Source organism: Dipodomys spectabilis, unplaced genomic scaffold (genome assembly GCF_019054845.1).
Source record: "Dipodomys spectabilis isolate Male_0828 unplaced genomic scaffold, ASM1905484v1 ptg000273l, whole genome shotgun sequence".
NCBI classification, from domain to species: Eukaryota; Metazoa; Chordata; class Mammalia; order Rodentia; family Heteromyidae; genus Dipodomys; species Dipodomys spectabilis.
In genome coordinates this window covers 10104847-10130358 of record NW_024870950.1, presented here as the reverse complement: position 1 = coordinate 10130358, position 25512 = coordinate 10104847, and the positions used below count along the sequence as shown (strand labels likewise).

Genomic DNA, 25512 nt, shown 5'->3' with positions numbered 1-25512 from the left:
TTTGTAAGCAGTCTGGATTCATGTTTATTGAAGCCAGTAATTAGAGACATCTTTTTTGTTTTTTTTTCCAGCACTAGAAAGCAATTCCACATGACTGCATACTATGCCCGAGAGAGCCACACCCCTTGGACTAAGGCTGGTGGGGAATCATCTGCAGTCCTAATTTCAAGTTAAAAACACCAATGAACTTAGCATAGAGACAACAGTGAACTTCACTTACAGAATCAACATTGTTAAGGTCATGATGTACAGAGCAGTCACCTTCAACTTCATTAAACTAATAAAACACAATGTCTTTAGTTTAAATACTGACTTTCAAATGCCAATCAAACAAGTGCAAACAAAAACAAAATAACTTAGCAGCAAAACTGTTGCATTTTTAGGAGAGACCAATTCATGGCCCTTACTTGGGCCACTTCTTCAAGGCTGGGCTTATTTTCTTTTGATTTTTCTATTTTAAAGACAAACAGCAGATGTAACCACTATAATGTGGATAAATAGTAACAAAATTTTCTTTAACAGTCTACCATACAAATGTATTCTGCAAATAAAACAAATTTTACTTAAAAAAGTAAAGGCTGTTCATTATTTGGCCTTTGGTTCCAATGCTTGAAAGTCTCTAAAATAACAAAAATTATTTCCCCTTCTCCCTCCCCCTCACCCCAAAAAAGAACCTGGAAGTTCCCAAAGGCTGGTTGACTTTGGCAACCACTGAGCACATGACATTATGTGTCAGTTTCTTCTGACACCAGAAGCATCTACCTGTCATGAGAATAAAAGTAATCTCCAAGAAACCTCCCTTTGTAAGACTGTGTCTTAGCACTTCATCAGTTCTAGTACATTTTATATTGACACAAAAAGTGCTTATCAGTACGAAGGATAAAAAACAAAATTTTGCATTAAAATTTTAAACCATACTGTATTGCCTTAGGTATGTGACTTTCCAAGAATCCCTTCTTTGTGAGTTCATTCATTTTGCTCCTGGTTCAATGAAAGGATTAAGTGATCCCACCTACTGTATTAGACACAAACCATCTGGCATCCACTGGCCACATCACCACAACTTCACTCCGCAGTTTACTGTCACCATTACCTAAGTAACCCAGTAACTGAAAGTTCAACACATTTTGAGAAAAAAATAACTGAAAAAGGAAAAAAAAAATAATGTATTTCAACAATAAATCTGGCACAAGAAACATTTTTTTTTGTTGTTAGAAAGGTAAATAAATACTCAGCTTTCTCATTAACAGTGTTCAGACCTTTATAGAAGCAATGCAAGCAAGACAGTTTAGGAGTCTTGTTATATAACATGTAAGTTATGCCCAGTACTAAATTAGTGGTCATTGGGATCTGGTATGCAGAAGGAAGGACACTAGGGAGGTTATGCTGGGACGTGGTACAACAAACAGTCATATAAAAAAGTAAACTCCACATAACTGAACTGTGGTTTTTTTCCCCTTGGTTTGACAACGTATGTTTTATACATTAAATTCAGGGTAGTGTTTGCATTTACATGCTCTGTGTCATGTATATAAAAGTGCCATTTTGAATCCACAGAAGTCATTCCCAGAGTGGTGGTGTGACATGACATGAATATGCCCTAAATGGGAGATGCCTGAAACTCATTTCCCTAAGGAAAAAAAAGCTGTATCTTAGGAAAACATAGAAGAAGTCTATCACTTTCATTTTCAATATAAACCATCACACTTACTTGTCTACCTGACAGCACTGATCAGACCAGGGAGCTAGGACACAACCCTTTTGCATCGGTGGAACTCCTTGAGGGTTTCCACAGACTGTAAGGCAGGGATTGGTACAAGCCAATTAACCAGAATGTAATGACGCCAACTTTCTGTAGCACATTGCACCATGGTAAAATGAGAGGTTCATTACGCATTTTCTATCAGTAGGCCAGCCTGTGGTCATAATAATAATAATAATAATAATAGTAATAAAAATTTAACTTAAAAAAACAAAGCAGGAGCTATTTAGACAACACAAAGCAAACTAATTTTGTATCTGTTGACGTTGAACATAGCCCACAGCAACTGCCTGCCCCAGACTGCACACCTGTGGGCCAGCCTCTCCCCAAGGACGTGGCCTGGGCCAAGTAGGGGTGTCTCAGCAGCCATCTTCCCCATTCAGGTTGGCTCCGCTTGACTCAGGCATCCCATTAATACACTCTCCAAAAGTTAGGCTTGCATTCAGAACAAGTCTAAATCCCATTTTGCTTAGTGCTTAGTTTGGAAATGCTTCTAATTTTGTCTTAACAATGATTATTCAACTTCTATCGAAGACAGTACTTCTTAACATCCCGCCCATCTCCTCTTTCCTCACCTGCCTCAACGTTCAGCTTCCCTACCATCACCTCTCTCACTCTTCCTCAAAAATCTTCTCTTGCCTGGACTTTCTGCTACATAATCTGCTTCCCAAGAACAAGGGAATTTACTAACCGGCAACCTGGTCAAACCACTATCCGATCAATGATTTTCCTGGTTTGTTTGCTCCACCCTCAGAGAAATTGGGCCCCTTTCTCTGCTCTGCTTAAGAAGCCCAGCTGAGCTTGCTTCTCATGAGAGCCACATGCCCAAGAGTACAAGGGTCATCCTTAACAAAGGGTCTGACATGTGCCCTTCCTAAATGTGCATTTCACAGTTGGACAAGCCAATGAAGTTTTTGTTTTGTTTTTTAAAATTCATCTCCCCTACCCCAAAAAACTGATAGCATGTGCCATATCAGAAAAATTCTGGTCTTAGCAGATCAATATACATAGTTATTTGGTCATTTGACATTTTTTTTTTTTTTAAGGAGGATCAAGCTTCATTTTCTGTTGAAGAGTTTGTTACCATGGAGTCTGGTTTTCGAGTCATTCTATCCAGTTCTTCCTGAACATTTGACAACACAGTCTTTTGTCCTTAAAAAAAAAAGGGGGAGGGGGAGGGAGCAAAGCAGCAATGTGAGAGAAGAATTAAAAAAGAAATAGTTAAAACCATAGGCTTCTGTAATCATCTATAATGATAGTAATCTAAAAAATAAAAAGTTTTTTTTTTTTCCTCCTAGGATCTCAAGATAGATCCCGACTTAGTCCTTCTCACTGCAAATGTCATAGGTCTGTGCTTCCTCAACTACACAACTATCTTGGTAGGGCACGGGGATGCCTTTGTGCCAAACAAAAGGGCCTGTCTGCAAACCCTCTCATTCTCCTCATCCTCCAGTCCCAGCCCTATGCACTCTCACCATCTCCCTGGAGGTGTTCATGAGTTTCAGACATGCAGCAAACACTTTCTCTGGCTGAAACAGACAGGTGTTCAGGTTTTGTTTCTAATTACAACTTCAGACTGACTCGTAGAAATAACGTTTTCAGTAAGAGGAGACCAAAGCCAGATCATTAGGTCCTGCACAGAGTTGGGAATCCTATTTCTCTGTTGGCAAACACTAACAGGAAGTAGAAAATGACTCCTATTTCTAGTAAGAGAATAATACTAGGACACCACCAGGCGATCAAATCAGACTTTATGTCTTTAAGAATGTGGTTGCTACTAGAGCTCAAGTTGTCTTGTAAGGTGATTTCCTAAGAGCCTCATCTACTCAAGAAATAGCAATTAGGGAAAACACTGTATTACCATACCTTATAGCCAATGGAACACTAAAAACAAAGCTACTGCTTACCTAGCATGCACAGGGCCATGGGTTTGGTCCCTAGCACTATAAAAATAAAACTTCTTCCAGCTTCCTAAGAAAATGTGCAATTCCTAAGGAACTTGTTCCTTTTGTTTCAGAGGCTTCCACAACAGACTTGGCCCACCAGCCACCATGGAAGGACAGGTGGGTGAACTGCCATAGAGTGTAACAAGCAAGGAGTTCATGGAGGAGGAGAGAATGCTCTCCAATGACAGTACAAAATCCCTTTAAAGCATCACATAAAATTAAGTAGGATAAATAAAATGTCAATGGTATACTCTAGACCATGACTTCTAGTGGAGAGAGTTTCCAAACCATTACCACATGTATGACTTCAGCCATACCTTGACTTACCCAAAAGCCTGAATGTACATTAAGTCCCACTTTAAATGTGCCAAGGAAAACCTGCATGGTTATAAGGCAACCCCACGGAAAGCGCAGTACACTGCTCAGTCTAAAGTGCAGATCTGCTTCCTTTCGTAGTTGTTCAGAACACTGAGCGTCTGCAGGTCAGATGAAGGCACGCACTCCTGTCTGCCTCCCCATTTTCTTAGCACTGCTCAGTCATGAGGGTCCTAAGTCTCTGAAGGCCCCTCTGTACCTGACTTCTTGGCTGTGCTCTGCACCCCACCAGCACCAGGGCTTCCAGGAGAGCCTGTTTTCTTACTCAACAGACTATTGAAGAAGCTGGCCAACACTCCTTCACTTGCTGCATTATCTAAGGAAACAGTAAGGAAAAAAAAGACATCATCCAAACTGGACTACTTAAAACAAGTACTTCTCATCCTGGAATTAGCTGTTTGTGGCTTTCACCTTTCTAGGTTACCCATTACAACACTCATTTACTATGATTCCTTCCACATCACCATGCTGAGGCTTGTGAATGTAGTGACACTATTAGTTGGAAACACATTTACAACATTTCCCACCTAACAAGGCATAAATAATCAGTACTCCACACTGCCTCCAAGTATTTGGGGCAAGGTTTTTCAAAGCTGTACAAGCCCTCCACACTCACAGCCCATATGAAAAGCTCATCTGCTAAGATGAAGATGCTCAAATTTTGTTTTGATGATGTTACTGCAGCCAGTATTCTTGATAATCCAATACGGTGCTGGTATAACCACTGCTTAAATAATTTAGCTTAATAAGAGCTATGGCAGAGAAAAATGTTCTCCTAATTTGTAAATAGTAATAATATAAACTAAAGAGTCAAGATACACATTTTAAGATAACTTTCTATTTCATATTCTTTTCTCAAGAATCTGAACTTCTATACCAAGTAAGTACATGGGCCACCAATTCCAATGTAGTAACGGGCTCTGGTGTGGTCTCTGCCAGCAGAATCTCTTCCTCTGGGAAAAGGTAGTTAGTAAGCAGTCCATTCCTTTTCTTTGGGAAAGGGAATAGACCCAGCTTTTCTAGATCTCCACTGAAAGACCCAGCCGCTCCTGAAGGGCTCAGGCCTAGGACTAAATTCTGCCCCTGAACAACATACATACTTTTGATGTTTGGGTCCGGCTTCTTTACTGACGTGCCTGGGGAGGCACTGGGGACACTGGCTGGCCCACCCCGGCCCTGTGTTCTCGGAGAGCCAGAGGGTCCTCTTGCAGGGGATTCCTAAGTCCAAAACCAGCCCAGGTCACACAAACACACATAAAAAATAACAGAAATAAAAATTCAAAAAATGAAGACATACTAATGCAAGATATATTCCAAGTCTAGGGTACAAGATTGGGAACATGCTATTAGCTCAGTTCCTTTCTAGACCTCAGTTTCTCCTAAAAGAAGAACTGACAAGGGAACAAAGCAGCTTATTTTATGCAGATGTAGTCTTTCATCAAACATTTCTTGAGATTCTATTAGGTTCCTGGCCATGGGCCTTCAGGGAAACCAACTACCTTTGAAATAGGAAAGCCCACACAAATATAGGCTAAAACAAGTGATGGCATACGTTTGACCCTGTTTGACGTATGGTACTCACGGAGGCTCTCGTGGGTGTGGCAGGCTGCTTGGCAAGGAGTGACTGCAAAGAGAGGGACAAACTGACCATTAACCAAGGCCTGCAGAGATCTGAGTTCTGGAAAAAGAATCTTACTCCTAATACTCCACTAGAGGGTGCCATTAACAACCAAGCTTCATTTTATACTATAAATGCAAAATATTCTTACTCTAGTAGTTTGATATATGGTGAAAAAGATACTCCATGTTTAAAGCTAAGGAAACAAACAGGGCACAGAAAGGAGGAAGAGTTGGGGAGGGGAGGGAACTGTCAAAACTTCCCATAATGAGTCTATAAACTCATGACATAAATAGTCTGGAAGAGAGAAATTTTAAGACTGGGTTTGTATTGAGAAGTGACAGCTTGGGAAAGATACTCTCCTCACTGACAAAACAAGTACTACCTGCTTACATGCACTGGACTATGTGAAATTACAGCAGTGAGGCCAGGTCATCAGAAACCTGAAATTTCTAGTGTAAGGGCACTTAAAAAGATCCGAAGTCTATCCTTGAAGGAACATGGGCAAAGTAGACAGGCAAGTATCTAAAGAGAGGCAGGTGCTTTAATCCTACCAGTTCTAGGAAAAGCTTGTAAAGCTTCAAGCTCTCTGAGTCCCCACATGCAGACAGCCCCAACCCCACTGGGAACTGGCATTCCATGCATGAGGAGGCTTCTGTTTCAATCCCACTGGTCATCTTACCTGTTGCTTCATTAGGAACACCTGCTCATCTTCTGCTGCCAACTCTTTGTCATGGACCAGCTGTGAAGTAACACACACACACTTGTGGCCACAGTCCAAGAAGACTCCCAAGCTACTATATGCTCCAAGGAGATTCTTTGGGCCTGCATACAGTTCTAGGGACTTGTTCTTGAGAGTGTGGTTATATTTTTCTAGCCTAGCGCAGACCATCTCCCAAAACTTATTATGGCATGCAGCCAACTGAAACTTTAAAATCTGACAGGTCCTCAATAACATCTCTCAGATCAATCTGCAGGAGATCCTAGAGAGAGGGGATCTAACAAATCCAAAAATGATGACAGCACTGTAGACTATGGTAGATGCTACATGGCTCCATGTAAGAATGCCAGAACTCATACTCCTCACCCTGTGCTAGACGTCACTTAAAGTCTAAAAAAAAAAAAGACCCTTGGATAATTTTTTTTTCAAAGTAAATAATGTAAGATCTAGTATAAGCAAACAAGTTTAAGGCCCTGAGTTCAGACCCTACCACTAAAGTGAAAGACCTAGTTCTTTACAGGTTTCCATTAGGGGAAAACAAACAAACAAACAAACAACACCTAAAGTAGGTGGCACTATAAGCTACATGGGAAGCCAAGAATGGGAGGACTACAGGGTTTAAGAGGCCAGCCTGGGTAGAAAATTCTTGAACTCTATGCTTTTCAACCAAGAGCTAGTGTGGTGGCATGCACCTGTCATTCTAAATTATGTGGGAGGCTGAGATTGGGAGGCTCAAGGTTCCAGGCCAGCCAGAGCAGAAAGCTCACAAGACATCAACTCAACAGAAAGAAGGTAGGTATGATGGTGAGTGCCTGTCATCCCAGCTACATACAAAGGGAAGCCTAAAGTAGGCTGTTCACAGTGCAGAGGCACCTACTCAGGAAGCAAGACTAAATCTCAAAAATAATCTGCACAAAAAAAGAGCTGAGAGCCTGGCTCAAAAGGTAGAGCCATGAGGCAAGCATGAGGCCTTGTACTCCTCCCAGTATTACTCCTCACCCAATATACCTTTCTCACTGGAGGTTTCACAATGAAGTCTTCATATGTATCTTCTGGCTTCACAGTTGTGAAGTTTTCATGCAAAATAGCTATTTTCTTTTCATTGTCCCAGCCTGCAGGTCTAAAGGCAAAAAAGGAGATTAACTTGCTTTTTCTGAGACTAACCTTCCAATACACTTAGTCTACTTCAGATTGGAAAGGATTCCTGGGTCAGGTTCTTTCTCAGAGATCTAGTATGTATCTGTTGGAATGGATCACCACTTTGGCACATAAGCAAATGCTAGCTCCATTTATTAGCATAATAAGTCTTATTTCATATAGAGCTCAGGGACTTCTAGGGCCCTAAGGAGTCAGTATGAGACTATATGCTGCCCTGTTGGAAGTGTTCAGTTTCCTCGCACAACTCCACTTACAAAAGCCAGAGCACAATGGAGTTCTGTTTTGAGAGGAACAAGAAGAACAACACCAAGGACAGAACTTGGGAGGGGCCTGCTACTGTTTGGCCTTGGCCTGGGGGTTCCCTTCTTGTGGACTGTCTCTGAGAACTCTTCAAACAACAGTTATCTTATGTATTGGTTCATTAATTCTTTTAGCGTGGGAGAAAGATGTGTCCTGGAGTGAAGGGCACACCATAGATACAAGGAGGCCTATAGGCTCCTATAGGGGTGCTTGAGGATTCAACATCTACTAATGTTCAGCTAGTGTTCAACTTGATTCCCTTAAAGCTAGCAATTGTACACAATTGTGGCACACTTTTGAACTCAAGATCCTTAGAAAGATAGTAACTGACTGTTGTCACAAGTCTTTCACATACAACTTCCAGTCCACAGCTCCAAAGACAATAGGGTAGCTAGGCGCCAGTGGCTCCCACCTGTAATCCTAGCTACTCAGGAGGCTGAGATCTGAGGATCAAGGTTCAAAGTCAGCCCGTGCAGGAAAGTCCATGAGACTCTATCTCCAATTAACCGTCAGAAAACTGGAAGTGGTACTGTGGCTCAAGTGGTAGAGTGCTCACCTTGAGCTGAGGAGCTCAGGGACAAAGCATAGGCCCAGAGTTCAAGCCTCACGACTGACAAAAAACAAACAAACAAACAAAAACCCCAAAACACAAAAACCACAAGTGGTACTGTGGCTCAAAAGGCTCAGCGACAGTAGCCTGGAGTTCAAGCCCCACAACAACAAAAAAAGAAAACAGGGTGTACAACCAGCATGCTTCCCCCAAATGGCCTGATGTATCATCCTCATGTAGGCAACTACTAAAAGACCCAAAGGTACAAAGGACAGGGCATCACTGAGATACTGCCATAAGTCTTGATGCCCTCAGAATCCCAAAGATGCTTTTCCATTCCAGATAAGCCTTAAATTCAACCAGGTGCTCTGCTCCTTCTGCTCTTCAAAATCCCACTGATGTGAGCAGTAAATGATTTCAAAAGCACAGTACTCACTGAGCTTGTGCACCTGGCTGCTTGCTTGCCTGCCCTGGGTGATTCTCCAAAGCAGGTATGAGTTGCCTGAGGGAAGCTCTTCTCTAATCTGCCAAAGGTAACCTATTCTGTTTCAGTGGGGGGTGGAGGGGTCTCATATTTCTAACTTCTCAGACTTCCCCATCTCACTCTTTAGGTCTGCCTGAGATCCAAGCATCTTTCAGTATCACATTCTTTGTCGTTTCTATTGCTTTTACTCTTTTTGCTCTCTGGGTCTCTGTAGCAGAGACCACATCTCATTCAGTTCTGTGTTCCCAACAGAATACCTGAGTACCTCAGGTGAGCTGAGTATGGCTTGCTGAATAGAGAAATGTAATGGTGAAGTACTCTCCCAGACCAGCGTCATCACTTATTTATGCATTCAGCAACATGATTCTCTAGAAAGAGAAACCAATGCGAGAAAACAGGTATCCAAAGTCTCTGACAGGACAATCAACTGAAGTGGCTTCCTAAATGTGAAATGCCACTAATAAAAGTATTTAGAACAGCCAAAACCCATATTGACTGGAATGGCAGGAGGATGCTTGGCATCATTGTGTAGAGCGGCCAGAAGAAACACAAGATCCCCAAAATGAAATCTGTTGTACTTCAAAACTCTCCCAGCCAGTACTTCACCAGTTGCTATTAAGTGCCCAACAGCTTGCTACTATTTTAAAACTTGCTCTCAATGACCATGCCACCCATTCTGACAGGCAGAATATTCTTCAATCCAGAAGCAGAGAGAAAGCTGTGTTATCTCCTCTGAGGTCCAGCTGAGCTGAGCCCCATGGGAGCAGGAGAACTGACAGCACAAAGCAGACAGAAGGTTCACTGGGAAGGGCAAGACACAAATAGTAAATGTACTTTGTAAAAAGAAGAACTCACATAAAAACGGCATCCTTCTCCACAACTAAGGCCGGTGTGGTAAAGTGGAAACCATATGTTTTATGAACAATGTACTTATACAACAAGTCGAGGTTTTTCTCTTCCTTCACTGAGGTGTAAATCAAGGCAGCTCCATCTAATCGATCTGTTTAAGGAAAACCAATCAACTGCCAAAGACAAAATCAATCCATCATATACAAGTACCATTCTTAAATATTATTAAGAGGTCAATATAATTTTTAATGAATATGAGTAACAAAGTATCAAAAATTTAAAAACTAAAGCTAGGCACAGATGGCTGGCTCATGCCTGGAATCCTAGCTACTCAGGAGGCTGAGATCTGATGATCCAAGTCGAAAGCCAACACAGACAGGAAAGTCTATGAGACTCTTATTTCCAGTGAACTACCAAAGAGCCAGAAGTAGACTCAGTTTGCAGAGCATCACCCTTGTGAAAGAAGCTAAGAGGCAGTCTCCAGGCTTGAGTCCAAGCCCCAGTACCAGCACACCTAAAAACTTAAAAAGGCAATGAACCAAGTCAAAAAAGCATAGAAGTATACTGTTAGTAGGCCATACAGTTGTTGGCTTATTAACACATAAACTATGGTCCTGATCCCTTAGGCTCTTCCTAAGAAGCAACATTAGTGGTTCTGGAGAAAGCTGGGAAGTATTCTCAGCCTATCAGGGCTGAGGAGTCTTTCCCAGCCTCACAGTGAACAGGTTTGTGCCAAGTAAAGGGCCTATCTCCTACTATGTTGTGGAAATATGGTACCAACTGCTGTTGGATTTAAAAAAAAAAACAAGATTGAAGAGACTATTGACACAGTATCTCTCTCATGGGTAGCACAAAGGGGAGGGGGACATCTATAGCACTAAACCAAGAGTCAAATTGGTAACTAAACCTTTCTGAATAAAAGTGAAGGCTAAAAAGATTTCTGAGCATGATAAAACTGGCAATAAAATTATGTCACCACTTTTTAGTATAAACACTTCTTAGTATACGTAGACATATACTAAATAGTGACCAAAGATAAAGGTAAGTTAATAAGCCTTAAGTTCCAGCAAACAATTTCTCCCTGGAAGACTATACTCTGGGTTTGAAGGGACTTTGAAGAGGCCTCATTTGGAGCGAAGCCATGCCCCTACGCCCAACAATGGATACACTGGAGGCAGAACCTCCGTAGGTGCGACTGGATGAAGTCCAAGTGCTCATCCCGATAATCATGCTCCTTCTCCAGGATACTCACTGCATCACACTGCAGAGACAAAACAGAGAGCAGTCATCTTTCTATTTCTCTGCCTGCTTCAGAAATAAAAGTAACTCCAAAGAAGAAAGCCATTGGCAAAGTTGCAAATATTAGAGAAAAATAAAACATGTATTTCTTTCATCCCACCCCTCAATTTCTTTATTATAAAGTGCAGATATAAAATGCCTGATCACCTAAGTTGTTGTGTCCAACAAGGTTGCATTGGATTAGTCCACTGTACACGGCTGTGCATGGCACTCAAGTGCTTGTCAAGAATAGGACGAGAGCCGGGCCCTGGTGGCTTGTGCCTGTAATCCTAGCTACTCAGGAGGCTGAGATCTGAGGATCACGGTTCAAAGCCAGCCCGGGCAGGAAAGTCCGTGAGACTCTTATCTCCAATAAAGCACTCAAAAACCTGAAGTGGCGCTGTGGCTCAAGCAGTAGAGCGCTGGCCTTGAGCTGAAGAGCACAGGGACAGCGCCCAGGCCCAGAGTTCAAGCCCCACGACTGACCAAAAAAAAAAAGAATAGGACAAGAGATGGCATTGCCCATAATTAGGTTAGGTAATAGGGTGACTCTCAATAGGAAAGAGTACTTTTGAAGCCCAATGTTGTTTTGATTTTTGTGCCAGTCCTCAGAGACTGGGCACTAACTCTAAGCTTTTTTGCTTAAGGTTAGTGCTCTGCACTTAATTAGGAATAAGAGTCTCATGGACCTTCCTGCCAGAAGTGGCTTTTGAATTGCTATCTTTAGATCTCAGCCTCTTGAGTAGTTGGGATCACAGGCAGGAGTCGCCAGCACCAGGTGCCCAATATGTTTGTTTTTTTGCTAGTCCTGGGGCTTGAACTTAGGGCCTGGTTGCTGTCCCTGAGCTTTTTCACTCAAGGCTAGCACTCTAATACTTTGAGCCACAGCATCATTTCCAGTTTTTCAGCAGTTAACTGGAAGTAAGAGTTGTATGGACTTTTTTGCCAGGCTGGCTTTGAACTGTGATTATAAAATCTCAGCTTCCTGAGTAGGATTACAGGTATGAGTTACCAATGCCAGCTCCAGTGTGTTTTGTTTTGTTCACCTAAGTTGCTGTGTCCAACAAGGTTGCATTGGATTAGTCCACTGTACATGGCTGTGCATGGCACTCAAGCGCTTGCCAAGAACAGGACGGTCATAGGCTTGAACTAAGGGCCTGGGCGCTATCTCTGAGCTTTTTCACTCAAAGCTAATGCTCTACCACTTTAAGCCTCAGTGCCAGTTCTGGTTTTCTGATGGTTAACTGGAGGTAAGTCTCACAAACTTTCCTACCCAGGCTGGCTTCGAATCATGATCCTCAGATCTCAGCCTCCTGAGTAGCTAGAATTACAGGCATGAGCCACCAGTGCCTGGCTTTCCAAAAAAATTTTTTTTGCCAGTCCTGGGGATTGAACTCAGGGCCTGAATACTGTCCCTGAGCTTCTTTTGCTCAAGACTAACACTCTACCCCTTGAGCCACAGTACCACTTTCAATTGAACCCAGGGCTCATGCTTGCTAGGCAAGCACTCTACCACTAAGCCACCTTCTCAGCCCATCCAAAATGTTTTTAAAGCTCCTTTTTTCCTTATGTAAGATACACACTTAATTGTTCAATTCTGACTATTTTTTCACCACTGGTTTAGACCAGATGAAGTGACTGAAGAAAACTGCTTTTAGTTGAGTTTGTCAAGTCAAAGGTACACCACAGAGATCAACCCAGGTTACAAATGAACCAACATCACGTTTCCAACAGTAGTAGCAAGAAACAATTTGGTCTATCATGAACTTACTCACTCTACTTTAGTAAATACCAAATAAGACCAATCCTCCCTTGGGAGGAAACCTTATCTCAGATATTCTTTCAGATGGTGATTGTTCACTACCAAACCCAGCCAAACTTACAATTCCTTGGACACACCTTTGTGCACACCACCAACACTGGGATCCCCAGGTTATGAGTCAGCACATTGTCACCCAGAGGCAAGGCAACATTTTCTTCTTCCGAGCCTGAGTTCAGAGGCCCTCTTCTCTGTGGGGAACCCTGACAACCTTCTTCAGGCTCAATGTAGTCTTGAAAGTCTTTCATAACTACCGGGAAAAGAAAAAAATATATACACATATAAATAAAAATACATATTAGCTTCAAAAAACTGAAAAAGGTACCAAACAAGCACAAAACATAAGCAGTCTTGTGTGACAAGCTTCCTAGTCACCGATGACTGTAGTTAGGGATCTGGGGAAGGTGGTACTGCAGAGGTTTAGCCCAACTGTGCTCCCTTAGCATTAGAGCAGTAAGTATTAGAAAGAGGTCCCAAGCTGTCTACCTTGCTGCTGCTGTTTATCTTTTCCTCCCACCTCACCAACCATCCACTGGATCCACAGTCCTAAGACTCCACAGGCTCCTATAAACCAAAGAAGCCCTAGACATGAATCAGGCAAGCCTAATCTCCAAATAAGTATCACTTTCTGGCAGCCCTAGCGGTTGCTCTCCCTCTCACTCAGATAGTTCCTGCAGCCAAAGAGCTATCATATCCTGGACCACTGAGAAATCTAACTTAGAAAGGCTGGCCAAGGACTAGCTTTCCAAATTCAGCAGGCTAGAGTCTAGTTAGATAATGACCCTTCACTTAAGAGTCTATTAATCTGGAAACCAGGAGTCCCCTGAGGAAGACAGTCAACTACTTTATTGAAAGTAGCCTACACCAGCACCAACAAAGGAACTCCTTCAACAGACAAGCACAAGACTACCATTCCAAACATCTCAGACAAAGGATGGTAAAAGCAGAGGCCCCCAGAAGGGTAACCTGAGTCAAGAAATACAGACATGTTTCAAGCATTTGCTTGAGGTTCTCCAACGTTTTCTCTTGTCTTCCTCATCCTATTTGAACAGAACCCTACTAAAAAAATACAGCCACACAGACTAAAGACTACATTTCCCATCCTCCTTAAGAGACAGCTGGCATTGTACCCTTCAACGCTTACTTCCTCTTTATCATCCTGCAGCCTAGAACTTAGATGTAAGGCTACAGCTCTGTTGCTGCTGTAAGAGAACCACACCCAACAAATGACAGAGCAATAAACACAAAGGAGCCACAGTCTCTGAGATGCCTTCCCAGTTTCAAACTAACTACCTATAGATTTCATTTTCAGGAGAAATGAAACTCAGATTCATTTAAGACACCTCTGTCTTTGATTTTGTGTTGCATGCAGCAGAATCTAGTCCTAAGTGACACAGATATCAGTGACTAAGATTACAAAATAAATTCAGTATCTCATGTCATAAGCTGCCCAAGAGCAGCTTGACATGAGATGTTGAATTTGTGCTGTATGCTATATCCCCAATAGTTAGAACAGTTCGAGAACTTCTGGTGTATGTGTTTGTGTGCATGCGTGCATGCATGTATATACACACACACTGGTCCTGGTGCTTGAAACTCAGGGCCTGGGTGCTGTCCCTGAGGCTTTTGTGCTCAAGGCTACCACTTGAGTCACAGCTCACTTCTGGCTTTTTTACTTGAAGGTAGGGCTGGCTTCAAACAACAATCCTCAAATCTCAGTTCCTCAGTAGCTAGAATTACAGGCATGAGCCACCAGCATCTGGCTCAATTTTGCTCTTTTCAATACTTTAACAATCTTTCCAAGGCTATCACTCTAAGTACAAACAGAGATAAAGTCTCCAGTGTATTAGCTCACTAGTCTGGACATGAAACTATGTGTAGCTCAGAACTATTCTGAGTCCTCTTTAAGGTCTCTATTTCAGAGGAAAAAGAAGTATTATGTAGAAAGGTCAGTGGTTGAACAAAGATGAGGTGAACTGCATAACAATCACTGTAGCTCACAAGAGAGACTCAGGAACCACATAGGCCATAACCTAAACAATGAGATGTTAAATGCCCTGTTTTAGCTCATGTGGGACAGACCTGTATAGGACAGAAAGACATAACAGTAGGTCATTTAATTTGAAAAGCATATCAAAATTTCAGAACCCTTCTGCCAGTAAGTGTGCCATGCCCCAGAACCCTCAGCAGTTCACTAAAGGGGGTGAGGTCATCCTATGGAACTAAGCCAGAACCCGCCCAGCCTGGCCTGGCCAAGATGATTGCTGCTTATACTGCTGCTCTATTCCCTATCCCTCCCATTTTCTTGGCAAAGGGACAGAAGCTGATGTAACTTCACAGAAGCAAGGGAAAGGAAAAACAAGCTTCTGAATCACAGTAAAAAAAAAACCAACAATAACAACAAACCACTTCCAAGAAAACTTCCTTTGACAATTGTTTCCAAAAGGACTAAGATTATCTTTAGTCTTAATATAGCTTCTCACCGAATAACCTATTCCCCCAAGTGGCCTTCCTATTTCTGACTATAATCATATTTGCTGGACTCCAAAATGAAGGAAGGAGCTGAAAGCTTCACCTTTTTTCTTTAAACACCATCTGTCTGAGGGTTTGAACTCAGGGCCTTGCACTTGCTCATATGCTTGTTCAAGTGGTACTCTACCAACTTCAGCCACTCCTCCAGCTGGGCTTTCTGATGTACTTGGAGTCTTTTAGACTTTTCTGCCTGGGCTGACTATGAACTCTGATCCTCCAATTCTCAGACTGATTAGCCAGGATTTTAGGTATAAGTCACTGATAGCTGGCAAGAGCCATCTTTTTGAGGATTTCCATTAAACCTGCCAATGGTGAAAGTGGAGGAGGTGTAATTCAGGAGGTAGAGCACCAGCTTTGAGTGAGAAAACAAAAAATAAGCCATGTGAGAGCAGAGGACCAAGCTCAAGCCCGATTACTAGTACAATAAATAAATGAACTAATGAACTAGTGCTTTAAAAAAAAATTTCCAACACGAGGAGACATGAGGCCTTCATGGAATTCTGGGGATTATAAAATGCTCCCAAAGATGGGTGCTGGTCCCCAGCTGGTAGCACTATTGAGAAGTGAGTGGATTTTGAGGGTGCTAACCTCATCAATGAACTAATCCACCAGCCTGCTCTTACCTGAATGGCTATTAGGAGGTCAGACCTACCTGAAAGAAGCAAGTCACTCGGGGGGGGGGGGGGGGACATGCCTTTAAGGGATGAATCATCTTCAGATGCTGCCTACTCTCTTGCTACTTCCTGGTTGCCATGAGTGGAGCAGCTTTCTTCTACCATGCCCTTCTACCAAGATGCAATAACTCACCCAAGGTCCAAAACCTAACAAGTGGGCACAGCCTGAAACTAAGCAAAAATAAACTTTTCCTATTTTTTTTTTTTTTGTCAGTCATGGGGCTTGAACTCTGGTCCTGAACACTGACTCCGCTCTTTGGCTCAAGGCTAGTGCTCTACCACTTAAGCCACTGCCATCACTTCCGTTTCTTGAGTGGTTTATTGGAGATAAGAGTCTCACACTTTCCTGCCTGGGCTGGCTTTGAACCCTGATCCTCAGATCTCAGCCTCCTGAGTAGCTAGGATGACAGGCAGGAGCCACCGGTACCCGGCTACTTTTTTTTTTTCCAATGATATTGGAGACTGAGCTCAGGGTCTCACACTTGCTAGGCAGGCGCTCTACCACTTGAGCCAACCTGTCAGCCTTTTTGCATAGGCTAATTTCAAGATACGGTCTCACTTTATGCCTGGGCAGACATAAACTGAACCTCCTACTTGCACTTTCCCAAATTACTGGGAACAACAGGCACTTCTCACTATGCCCAGCCAGTGTGTTGCTCCTGAAGCTGGATAAGTACACACTTTGCTCAGCAAAGTTGAAATGGGGGGGGGGGGATCTCATGAATTATTTTTGCCTCAATTCTTGATCCCCTCATCTCTGACTCCACAGTGCCTTTCTACCTTTAAATTGTTTCTCTCAGGTATTTTGTCACAACAATAACAAGCTGCAGAGACTACAACAAACCCCTACATCCTGATGCTAACTAACTCAGCAGACAGAAAATGACAGAAAAGTCTGGAGACTCACAGAACAGATCACCTCTTAGGAAGTGAGAGACCTTTCACATTAAAACAGAACTAATGAGAATAAAGAGTATTGATTAATTTTCAATAACTATGAAACCTGAGATAACACTGCTTTGAAAACTTTTTGCAACTCTGAAATACTGAAAAATAAATTACAAACTCTATACAAAGGGAAGCCTCTTTTTTTTGTTTTTGGTCAGTTGTGGGGCCTGAACTCTGGGCCTGGGCGCTATCCCTCAGCTCTTCAGCTCAAGGCTAGCACTTTGAGCAACAGCACCACTTCCAGGTTTTTCTACTTATGTGGTGCTAAAGAATTGAACCCAGGGCCTCATGCATGCAAAGCAAGCACTCTACCACTGAGCCACCTTCCCAGCCCAAGAGAAGCCTCTTGACTAAAAAGGAAGGAAGCTCCAACTCTCCAGAGAGATTAGTGAACTTTCCAATTAAAAAAACTGTTTCACTCACACTTCCTTTCCAGCTCCCTCATTTCTTCTGGTGGAATTTTCATTTTATCAATGTGCTCACGTAAAACACTAGCCCACTTCTGTAAAGATTCCATCACAGTCCAAGGCCTAGACATGTCTGCAACAAAAATAACCAGCGTCTCCGGCAAAGATTCAGCAGAAACTGCAAACTTCAGCAGGCCTTTGTGGTATAGATCGCCATCCAAAATCCACACATTGCAGCGTGTATGATCTGAGAAAAGAAATGAATCTCTGTTACCACCCAACAATGGCCACTAGAACAGCCACCAGAACAGCAATAGGAACATTATGGATTCCACACAGTATGTATGTACAAATCGTAGCCCAAAAGACCCAAATGGTCACTAGACAGCAATCCTAGGTCCTGGTGCCTGATGAACTCCTCTAGATCTAAAAGTTTTAACTACTATAATACAAGAAGCTTCTACAACTAAGTTTTAAGCAGTATCTAAGGAACAGAGTAACACTTTAAATAAACCATTGGTCTTACATGCCAACAATCTATGAAGCAGTGAGCAGTGCTAAAATGCCTGTGGGTAACTAAGACCTTATTGTGTCACACACCATGAAGGAGCCCAAGGAACAGGAACCTTTGTATTTAAATGTCAAGATAAAATCATTACTTACATAAATTGAGATACTAATTGCTGGTTGCCTGGTATTAGGATTATAGTTATGCTTATTACAATAACATGGTTTTATGTTCTAGTCATGTTCTAGTCTTTCAGTCATACTCATGGAAAGACTCATAGATGAAATGATTGAATGTCTAAAATTTGCTTCAAAATAATCCAGTGTGAAGTAAAGGAAAAGGGTGAAAATGTAGTTGAAATAAAATAGACCAAGAGATAGGCACAGTGGAGGATGCCTATAATCCCAGCACTTGGGTGGGTGAAATAGGAGAATGGAGAGTTTGAAGCCAGCCTGGGCTATGTAGTAACACCTTGACTTTAAAGAAAAAAAGGGCTAAGAGCTAGTATTTGTTGAAGCCAGGTGGTATGATATACATGGTGGCTCATGCGAGTCTCTCTGACATTTTGTGTGTCTTTTACTTCCTACAATAATAAAACGTTAAGGCATATACTTGGTAAATTTAAAGAAGCATGTATTACAAAATCATATGTAGGATGTGAGGGCCATCTGGCTGTGACATCTGTCACCCCACTGATGGCCAGGGTTGATTCGACTGCTCTGGCTGGTGAGGCGGGTGTCCCCTTCCTTCCTCACCGATCCATGTGTATCCCTCCCGAAGCTGCGCGCTTGGTCCAAGAGGACCACCATCCCTAATAGAGGAGGACCAGTCTTCTGTCAAGGGTATACAAGTAGTTGGCACTCCCCTGCTAGAACCTCTAAACAAGCTCTCAAGGTCCAAAATCATATGTAGATGACTGAACTATAGAAGATAATTGTTCCCAGTTGATAGGGTGATTTTAGGAATTTAAGACAGCCTCCTCAAGAACTATTATTTATAAACATATCTTGAGAGAGAACATGTTATCAAGAATATTAATCATTTCATTATCTTTACAATAAATTCCAACATACTTTTAAAACCTATCATATATTGGCTAACTTTTTGATATAATCAATTCATTAATACTCTATAAATGCATATTCATGACTTTAACAGCATAAGATATCTAAAATCCAGTTATATTTTCAAGCTGTAAAATAGTTTAGTAGTCTTGGTTTGGGCTTCTGTAAATTTCTTCAAAAATATCACTCAAGAGGTGGGTGCTGGTGGCTCATGCCTGTAATCCTCAGGCTGAGATCTGAGGATCATGGTTTAAAGCCAGCCCACCAGGAAAGTCCGTGAGACTCTTATCTCCAACTAACCACTAGAAAACTGGAAGTGGCGCTGTGTCTCAAGTGCCTTAGCCTTGAGCTGAAGAGCTGAGGGACAGCTCCCAGGCCAAGAGTTTTCAAGTCCCATGGCCAACAACACCCCCCCTCCCCCCAAAAAAAAGGCACAAGATAAAAAGGTATGAAAGCTATGATCCTCATACCTGACTCATGTCTCTTCTGTCAGTTTACAAAACAGACACCATCATCCATTCTACACATGAAAAAACTAAAGTGCAGGGTAGTTAATTAATTAATTAAATCAGTTGTTGACTAAAGGAGTGGCTTTCTGAACCAGTTCTGTCTGGGTCCAAAGCCCAAAAGCCCACTTCTTTCCACAATAACCATGATGCCTACAGAGACAGGAAGTAAGACACCATAATGCAATGCAAATATGAGGTCTTCAAGGTCTGGCTCAGTAGACTGAGTTCCCAGGTTCCACAAGCACAGACTCTAATGGACCTAAATGGGCTTTTTTATGCCTGATTTTCTGACACAGGACATTCAGCATCAGGTCTTTCTCCTGCCTTTTCAAGTCATTCAGGAAATGTTTAGCAATACAAAGTCAGGAGAAAGAAGCAGGTTAAAATCCCTTAAGTTGGGCTGGGATGTAGCTCAGTGGCAAAGCACTTGCCTAGCAAGCGCAACGTCCTGGGTTCAATCCCCAGTACCAAAAAAAAAAAACTCCCTTAAGCTCTAAAATGAATATGTTAATCAGCATTAATACCAGTTTCCAAGCTAAACAGCTCTTATAGATGTTCTAGAAAGAACCTTGATTAAGCTTCTTCAATTTAGCAATAAGGAAATGGGGTATCCATGGGGTAGGATTAACTCTCCTTCACATAATAACTCTCACATCATGACCCTCAGTATTTAAGTGTGCTAAGGCAAATATAAATAATAGTTTAAGCAATATATTTTCATCTTATGCTAAAAAGATAACTTTTACATACACAAAAGACCTAAACACCAATCATTTTAGTCATTAAAAGCTACAAAGCCTAACAGATTATAAGGAAGCATTACAGAGTAGTTGTAACTGAAATTCATTATTACATCCTTCTCGAAAAATTATTTCAAAATTATATCTAATCCTTTATTAATCTTGCTTTTAATCATCCTGCCATACACAAATGGTAGAAACACTAACTTATTCACAGGGGAACACTATCATTGCTGGAGTCTCTATTCTGTCCACCAGAAAGAAAACAGAATATGCACATTGCTAATCAGTTACACAGACTCAAGAAACCGTCCCGTGAATGCTTAAAATGGTTATATTGTAAATTATATCAATTTCAGATTCTTCAGTAGAACCAGGTGGAGTAGCAATGGTGGATGACAATCCATAGAACTCCAAACCTTCAGAAATCCTTTTTATTGCCTTTATGTAAATGTGAAACATTACCCTTAGTAGCTTTTTCTTTTCTTTTCTTTTTTTACAGAGGTCGTGGGGCCTGAACTCAAGGCTACTCTATCACTTAAGTCACAGCACCACTTCAGGCCTTTTCTGCTTATGTGGTGCTAGGAATCGAACCCAGGGCCTCATGCATGCAAGGCAAGCACTCTACCACTGAGCCACCTTCCCAGCCCTAGTATCTTTTTCTAAGTAGGGACTAGTCACAGCAGTGGCAAACCTCCCATTCCTCATTTCTGCCAACATGTTCTATAAAACAAAGTGAATAAAGTCTGCAAACCACAAATATTTCACAAATATTCCCTTTGGCTTGAAGCTAATGTTGAGAAGGTCTGGACACCTAGGAATCAAAGGACTGCATCCACCTCTTACTACAGATCAATCCACTCACCATCTCGGTCCTCATCATGGACACTGAGGTATAGATACTCTAGGCCTCTTCCTTTTTTTCCATGTTCTGCTCCTTGTAGTTTAGTCATAAGAGTTGTTTTACCAGAACCATCTTCACCTATAAATGTTGACAAGAAAACAAAGATATACTGTTTATTCTGAATAAGGATAACACCCAAAGAACAATTAAGAATCTCAGGCAAACTCAGGTGCTGGTGGCTCATGCCTGTAATCCTAGCTACTCAGGATGCTGAGATGTGAGATTCGTGGTTCAAAGCCAGCTGAGCAAGAAAGTTCGTGAAGACTCATCTCCATTAACCACCAAAGAGCTATAGAGGAGTGGCTCAAGTGGTAGAGCATTAGCTTTGAGCAATAAGCTCAGGGACAGTGCCCAGTCCTTGTGTTCAAGCCCAGGAACAGCAACACAACAAAACAGCACACACACACATAAAAAGGACCAAAAAACAAAACAAGCCAATCTCATGCAAAGCCCACTTGCCGAGGCCTCATTCACTCTCATAAGCAAAGCAGACTTTGCTTTCAAAGTGACTAATCGTGGCACCGGTGGCTCATGCCTACAATCCCAGCTACTCAGGAGGCTAAGATGTAAGGGCTGGGGTTCAAAGTCAGCCTAGGCAGGAAAGTCTGTGAGACTATCAGCAAACAGTTGTAAGTGGAACTGTGGCTCAAGTAGTGCCAGCCTTCAGTGAAAAAACTAAGGTACAGTGCCCAGGCCCCAATACTGGTATGTGTGCATGCATGCGTATGTGCGCGTGTGCAAATGTATGCACTCACACTCACACACACAGTGACTAGAGGTTGAGGGTAGACAAAGATAGAATTTTCAAGATCTAAATGACATTTTTTTTTGGGGGGGGGGGGGTCATAGGGCCTGAACTCTAGACTTGGGCGCTGTCCCTCAGCTCTTCAGCTCAAGGCTAGCACTCTACCACTTGAGCCACAGCACCACTTCTGGCTTTTTCTGCTTATGTGATGCTGAGGAATTGAACTCAGGGCCTCATGCATGCAAGGCAAGCACTCTACCACTGAGCTACCTTCCCAGCCCCCATTTTTTTTTTTTAAAGTTAGTATTTTCTTTCCCTTTTTTTTTTTTTTTTGGTCCTAGACTGGGACTTGAACTCAGTATCTGAGGTTTGCTTTTGCTCATTGACTGGCATTCTACGACCTGAACCATGCCTCCAACCCCTAAAATAACATTCTTTTACAGCTATCATACATCTTAAGAGAAGAAATATGGCAAGCCCACTGGCTCTACCTATAATTTCTACAACAAGCATTTGGAGAGGTGAGAGTAAAAGGTAGGTTTCAACAAAATAAAACTTTACCATAAGAAATCTTTCAAATGCAATTAACCTCAGTCTAAAAACTCTGAACTAAAAGTTTAATCGTGTTCCACGATCAGAAAGAACAGATGTTATTCAACTTTGATTTTAGGACATCACTTTCGCAAGCATTCTGAAGGCTAGGAAACTGAGGACAACAGTTATCTAAGCAAAACTCTTAAATGTAATCTCAGTAACTGCCAAACACTTCATCATCATCTTCTAACCAACTACTTCCCCCTCCACCAAACAATGACAAAAAAATAAAAAATAAAAATCTCCAAACATCAAGGAGAGCTACTGCCAACAAACATCTCTAAGCATTACTAGAATTATCAAAGACCTCATCGCTATCCACCGGGATACCTTACCTTCCTGAGGTCCTCCATATTCTGCCTAGAGGATAAAGAGCACTGTCAGTCTGACTTTAGTCCCTCCCTGCTCTGAGCCACCCAATACTCCATAGCCAGAGGTATCTTTCCGAAACAGTAATCTAGAATGCTTTTTATGTTTCTGGTGGTACTGGGGTTGAACCCAGGGCCTCAAACTGCTAGATAAGTCTTCTACCACTTGAGCCATGATCCCACCCTAATTGCTTTATTTTTATTTTTCAGGTAGAGTCTTGGTTTTGCTTATGGCTGACCTCACACCACTGATCCTTCTATTTTCCTTCTTGAGATAGGGTCTTGGTGTTGTTTTTGTTGTTGTTGTTGTTTTTCCTTTTTTTTTTCTTTACAGGCTTCAAAGAGCCACGGTTCCACCTCTGCCTCCAAGCCGCTACAATCACAGGTATAAACCACCACACCCAGCTCATATCTAGAAATCCTGCTAGACAACCTACAGAGTGATCACCATCAGAGGAGGACCTCAAATCCTAGAAGCTACCAAGGCAGTATTCCCATAAAGCCTAGAGGTGTTAGTAGTATGATAAAAGGTCTGTGAAAATTTGCAACCTTCAGGACAGAGCCTTAACTCTTCAGCCTTTCACTGCGTGCCTCCCAACTTACCTTCATGAGCATCTACCGCAAGAAGCTTCTAACAAGTTTAACAAGTAAACTCCTGAGTCCAAATCCCTCTTTCAGCAGCACTATGCTCTCTCACAACAATCTCCCCCTGGAGATGGCGAAGTGCAATCACCAACACCCTTGTCTCGGCTAGACTGTGTAGTGTCTACACACTGGGCTGACCCAGTGCCCAGCCCACAGAAGACGGGTTTGTTTTGCGAATGCAACCAAACTTCTCTGCTTGTCTGAGGAAGTTGAGGCAGGATAGGTTAAGACACATGATCCAGAGGTGAAGGCAGTTGATCTAACCCCTAACAGTAGGGCAGGAAAGTCCTCCGGACTGCCTCCCCCAAGCCGAGTCTCTAAAACCCTCCGAGAATGCACTGCTCCCAGCCCTCCTCCGCCTGCCTTCTCCTCCCAGCCACCTCCCTTCTTCGCGTCCTCCATTGACAGAAGCCACCGGCTGCGACGTCGCGGCCAAGTGACTCAAGGCATGTGCCAACACCCCATCACCGAGCACCACCGAGCTCTCCGGGAGGGCGGCAGCCCACCGTCCGGAGTGGTGGGTCTGCGACGCCCCGGCTGCCCTGCCAGGGGCCGGGACGTCCTCTCGCACCGGCGGGCGCAAGGCCGGGGAGCAGAGCCGCCTCGCCCATCCCAGCGCCCCGTCGCCTACCGAAGACCAGGATGTTCTTGCCGGACGGCAGCTTGGACCTGGAGCGGGTGGACACTTCGCTTAAGATAGAAGACCTGCGGCGACAATGGTGAGAGCGGTCACCCAGGGCCCAACGCGGCCCAGCCCGCAACCAACATCCCGTCAGTCTGCCCCCCGCCCGGCCCGGCCCCCCGCCGCGGCCCGGCCCGCAGCCGCACCAGAGGCTCTGGCCCTCCTCCTCCTCGCTGGTCAGGTCGCTGGTGGCGGCCACCGCGGGCCCGTTGGGACCCAGCAGCAGCTTCTTCTCCACCCCCACCGGCGCCATCTTGCCAACTGCAGCCACAAAGAGGGCCCTCCCCCGGGCTGGCCGAGGACCCGCGAGGACCCCGCGTCGGGCGGCCCCCTAGCCGGGCCGCTTCCGCGCCTCCCACAGCCCACCCCCACCGGAGGCCGCGCCGCCCCACGCGTCCAGGAGGGCCGGCGACGTCCGAGGGCTCCTGCGGGACTCGAGGCCGGCGCGACAGCGGGCGGGCGGTACGCACGGTCAGGCGGCCGCCGGGACAGCCTTGCACCGGGAGGCGGGAGCGGGCTCCGCCCGACTGCGGGCTCGCGAGCGGCCTCTCGCGGCCGACGGGCGCAGCGCCGAGCCGCGCCCCACTCCTTCAGTCTTGGGACGGAGGCGGTACGTCCGTGCTGCAGGAGAACCTTGCAGAGTTTTAATTATGATAACTGCAACCTGAAAGATGACCACGTACAACAACAAGAACTGTCGTGATTGTGTCCAAAAACCCTGCCTGGGCCTGGCAGAGAAGCTGACCCCCACCAGGGCCAGCTCAAGGAATGGGGGGCGGAGGGGAGGGTAGTGTGGACACATTTTAAAGACAGACAGGATATGTCCAGTGGTCAGTGATTATGCTCATAAGAGGACATTACACTCTTCTGTCGAAACATAAACAAGCGAGCCGGGCGCCGGTGGCTCACGCCTGTAATCCTACTCAGGAGGCTGAGATCTGAGGATCATGGTTCAAAGCCAGCCCAGGCAGGAAAGTCCGTGAGACTCTGATCTCCAATAAACCACTAGAAAACTCTAGCGCTGTACTCAAGCGCTAGAGTGCTAGCCTTGAGCTGAAGAGCGCAGGGATAGCGCCCAAGCCCAGAGTTCAAGCCCCATGGACGGACAAAAAAAAAAAAAGAAACATAAAGAAGCTAGGGCCATTCACATGAAGGATAAAGGATGAAGAGGAACAGGAAGTGGAAATGATGCAAACTTTCACAAAGGTAAAGGAAAGAAACAAACAAAAAAAGTGAATCTTGACTACAGAATAGGGAAATATTAGAAGCAAATTCAGAGTTAGCTTTTAGAAGAAACATTTAATTAGTAAAATGTCAAACATTTAGTGGGCC

The 25512-nt window shown here is 43.5% G+C and overlaps 1 protein-coding gene across 1 annotated transcript; it reads right to left on the bottom strand.

Moving 5' to 3' along the window:
- Dync1li2 (dynein cytoplasmic 1 light intermediate chain 2) lies at window positions 1-24516 on the bottom strand. Its single transcript, XM_042700702.1, has 13 exons — window positions 24327-24516; window positions 24130-24203; window positions 21108-21224; window positions 17438-17668; window positions 12941-13110; window positions 10931-11024; window positions 9770-9905; window positions 7431-7542; window positions 6384-6443; window positions 5666-5707; window positions 5184-5301; window positions 4283-4399; window positions 1-2914 (listed from the first exon to the last, which is right to left on the bottom strand). Exons 1-13 carry the CDS (start codon window positions 24431-24433, stop codon window positions 2814-2816), a joined length of 1479 nt encoding a protein of 492 aa, XP_042556636.1. The 5' UTR covers window positions 24434-24516; the 3' UTR covers window positions 1-2813.
- Between the last annotated feature and the right edge of the window lie 996 nt (window positions 24517-25512).

Excerpts from the sequence above, each read along its gene's own strand:
- Dync1li2 (XM_042700702.1), bottom strand. The coding sequence starts at position 24,433 with ATGGCGCCGGTGGGGGTGGAGAAGAAGCTGCTGCTGGGTCCCAACGGG. Across the intron at positions 17,669-21,107 it reads CCATGATGAGGACCGAGATG|ATCATACACGCTGCAATGTG; the intron begins GTGAGTGGATTG and ends TTCTTTTCTCAG. Across the intron at positions 11,025-12,940 it reads TGTTGGTGGTGTGCACAAAG|TGTGATGCAGTGAGTATCCT; the intron begins GTGTGTCCAAGG and ends TTGTCTCTGCAG.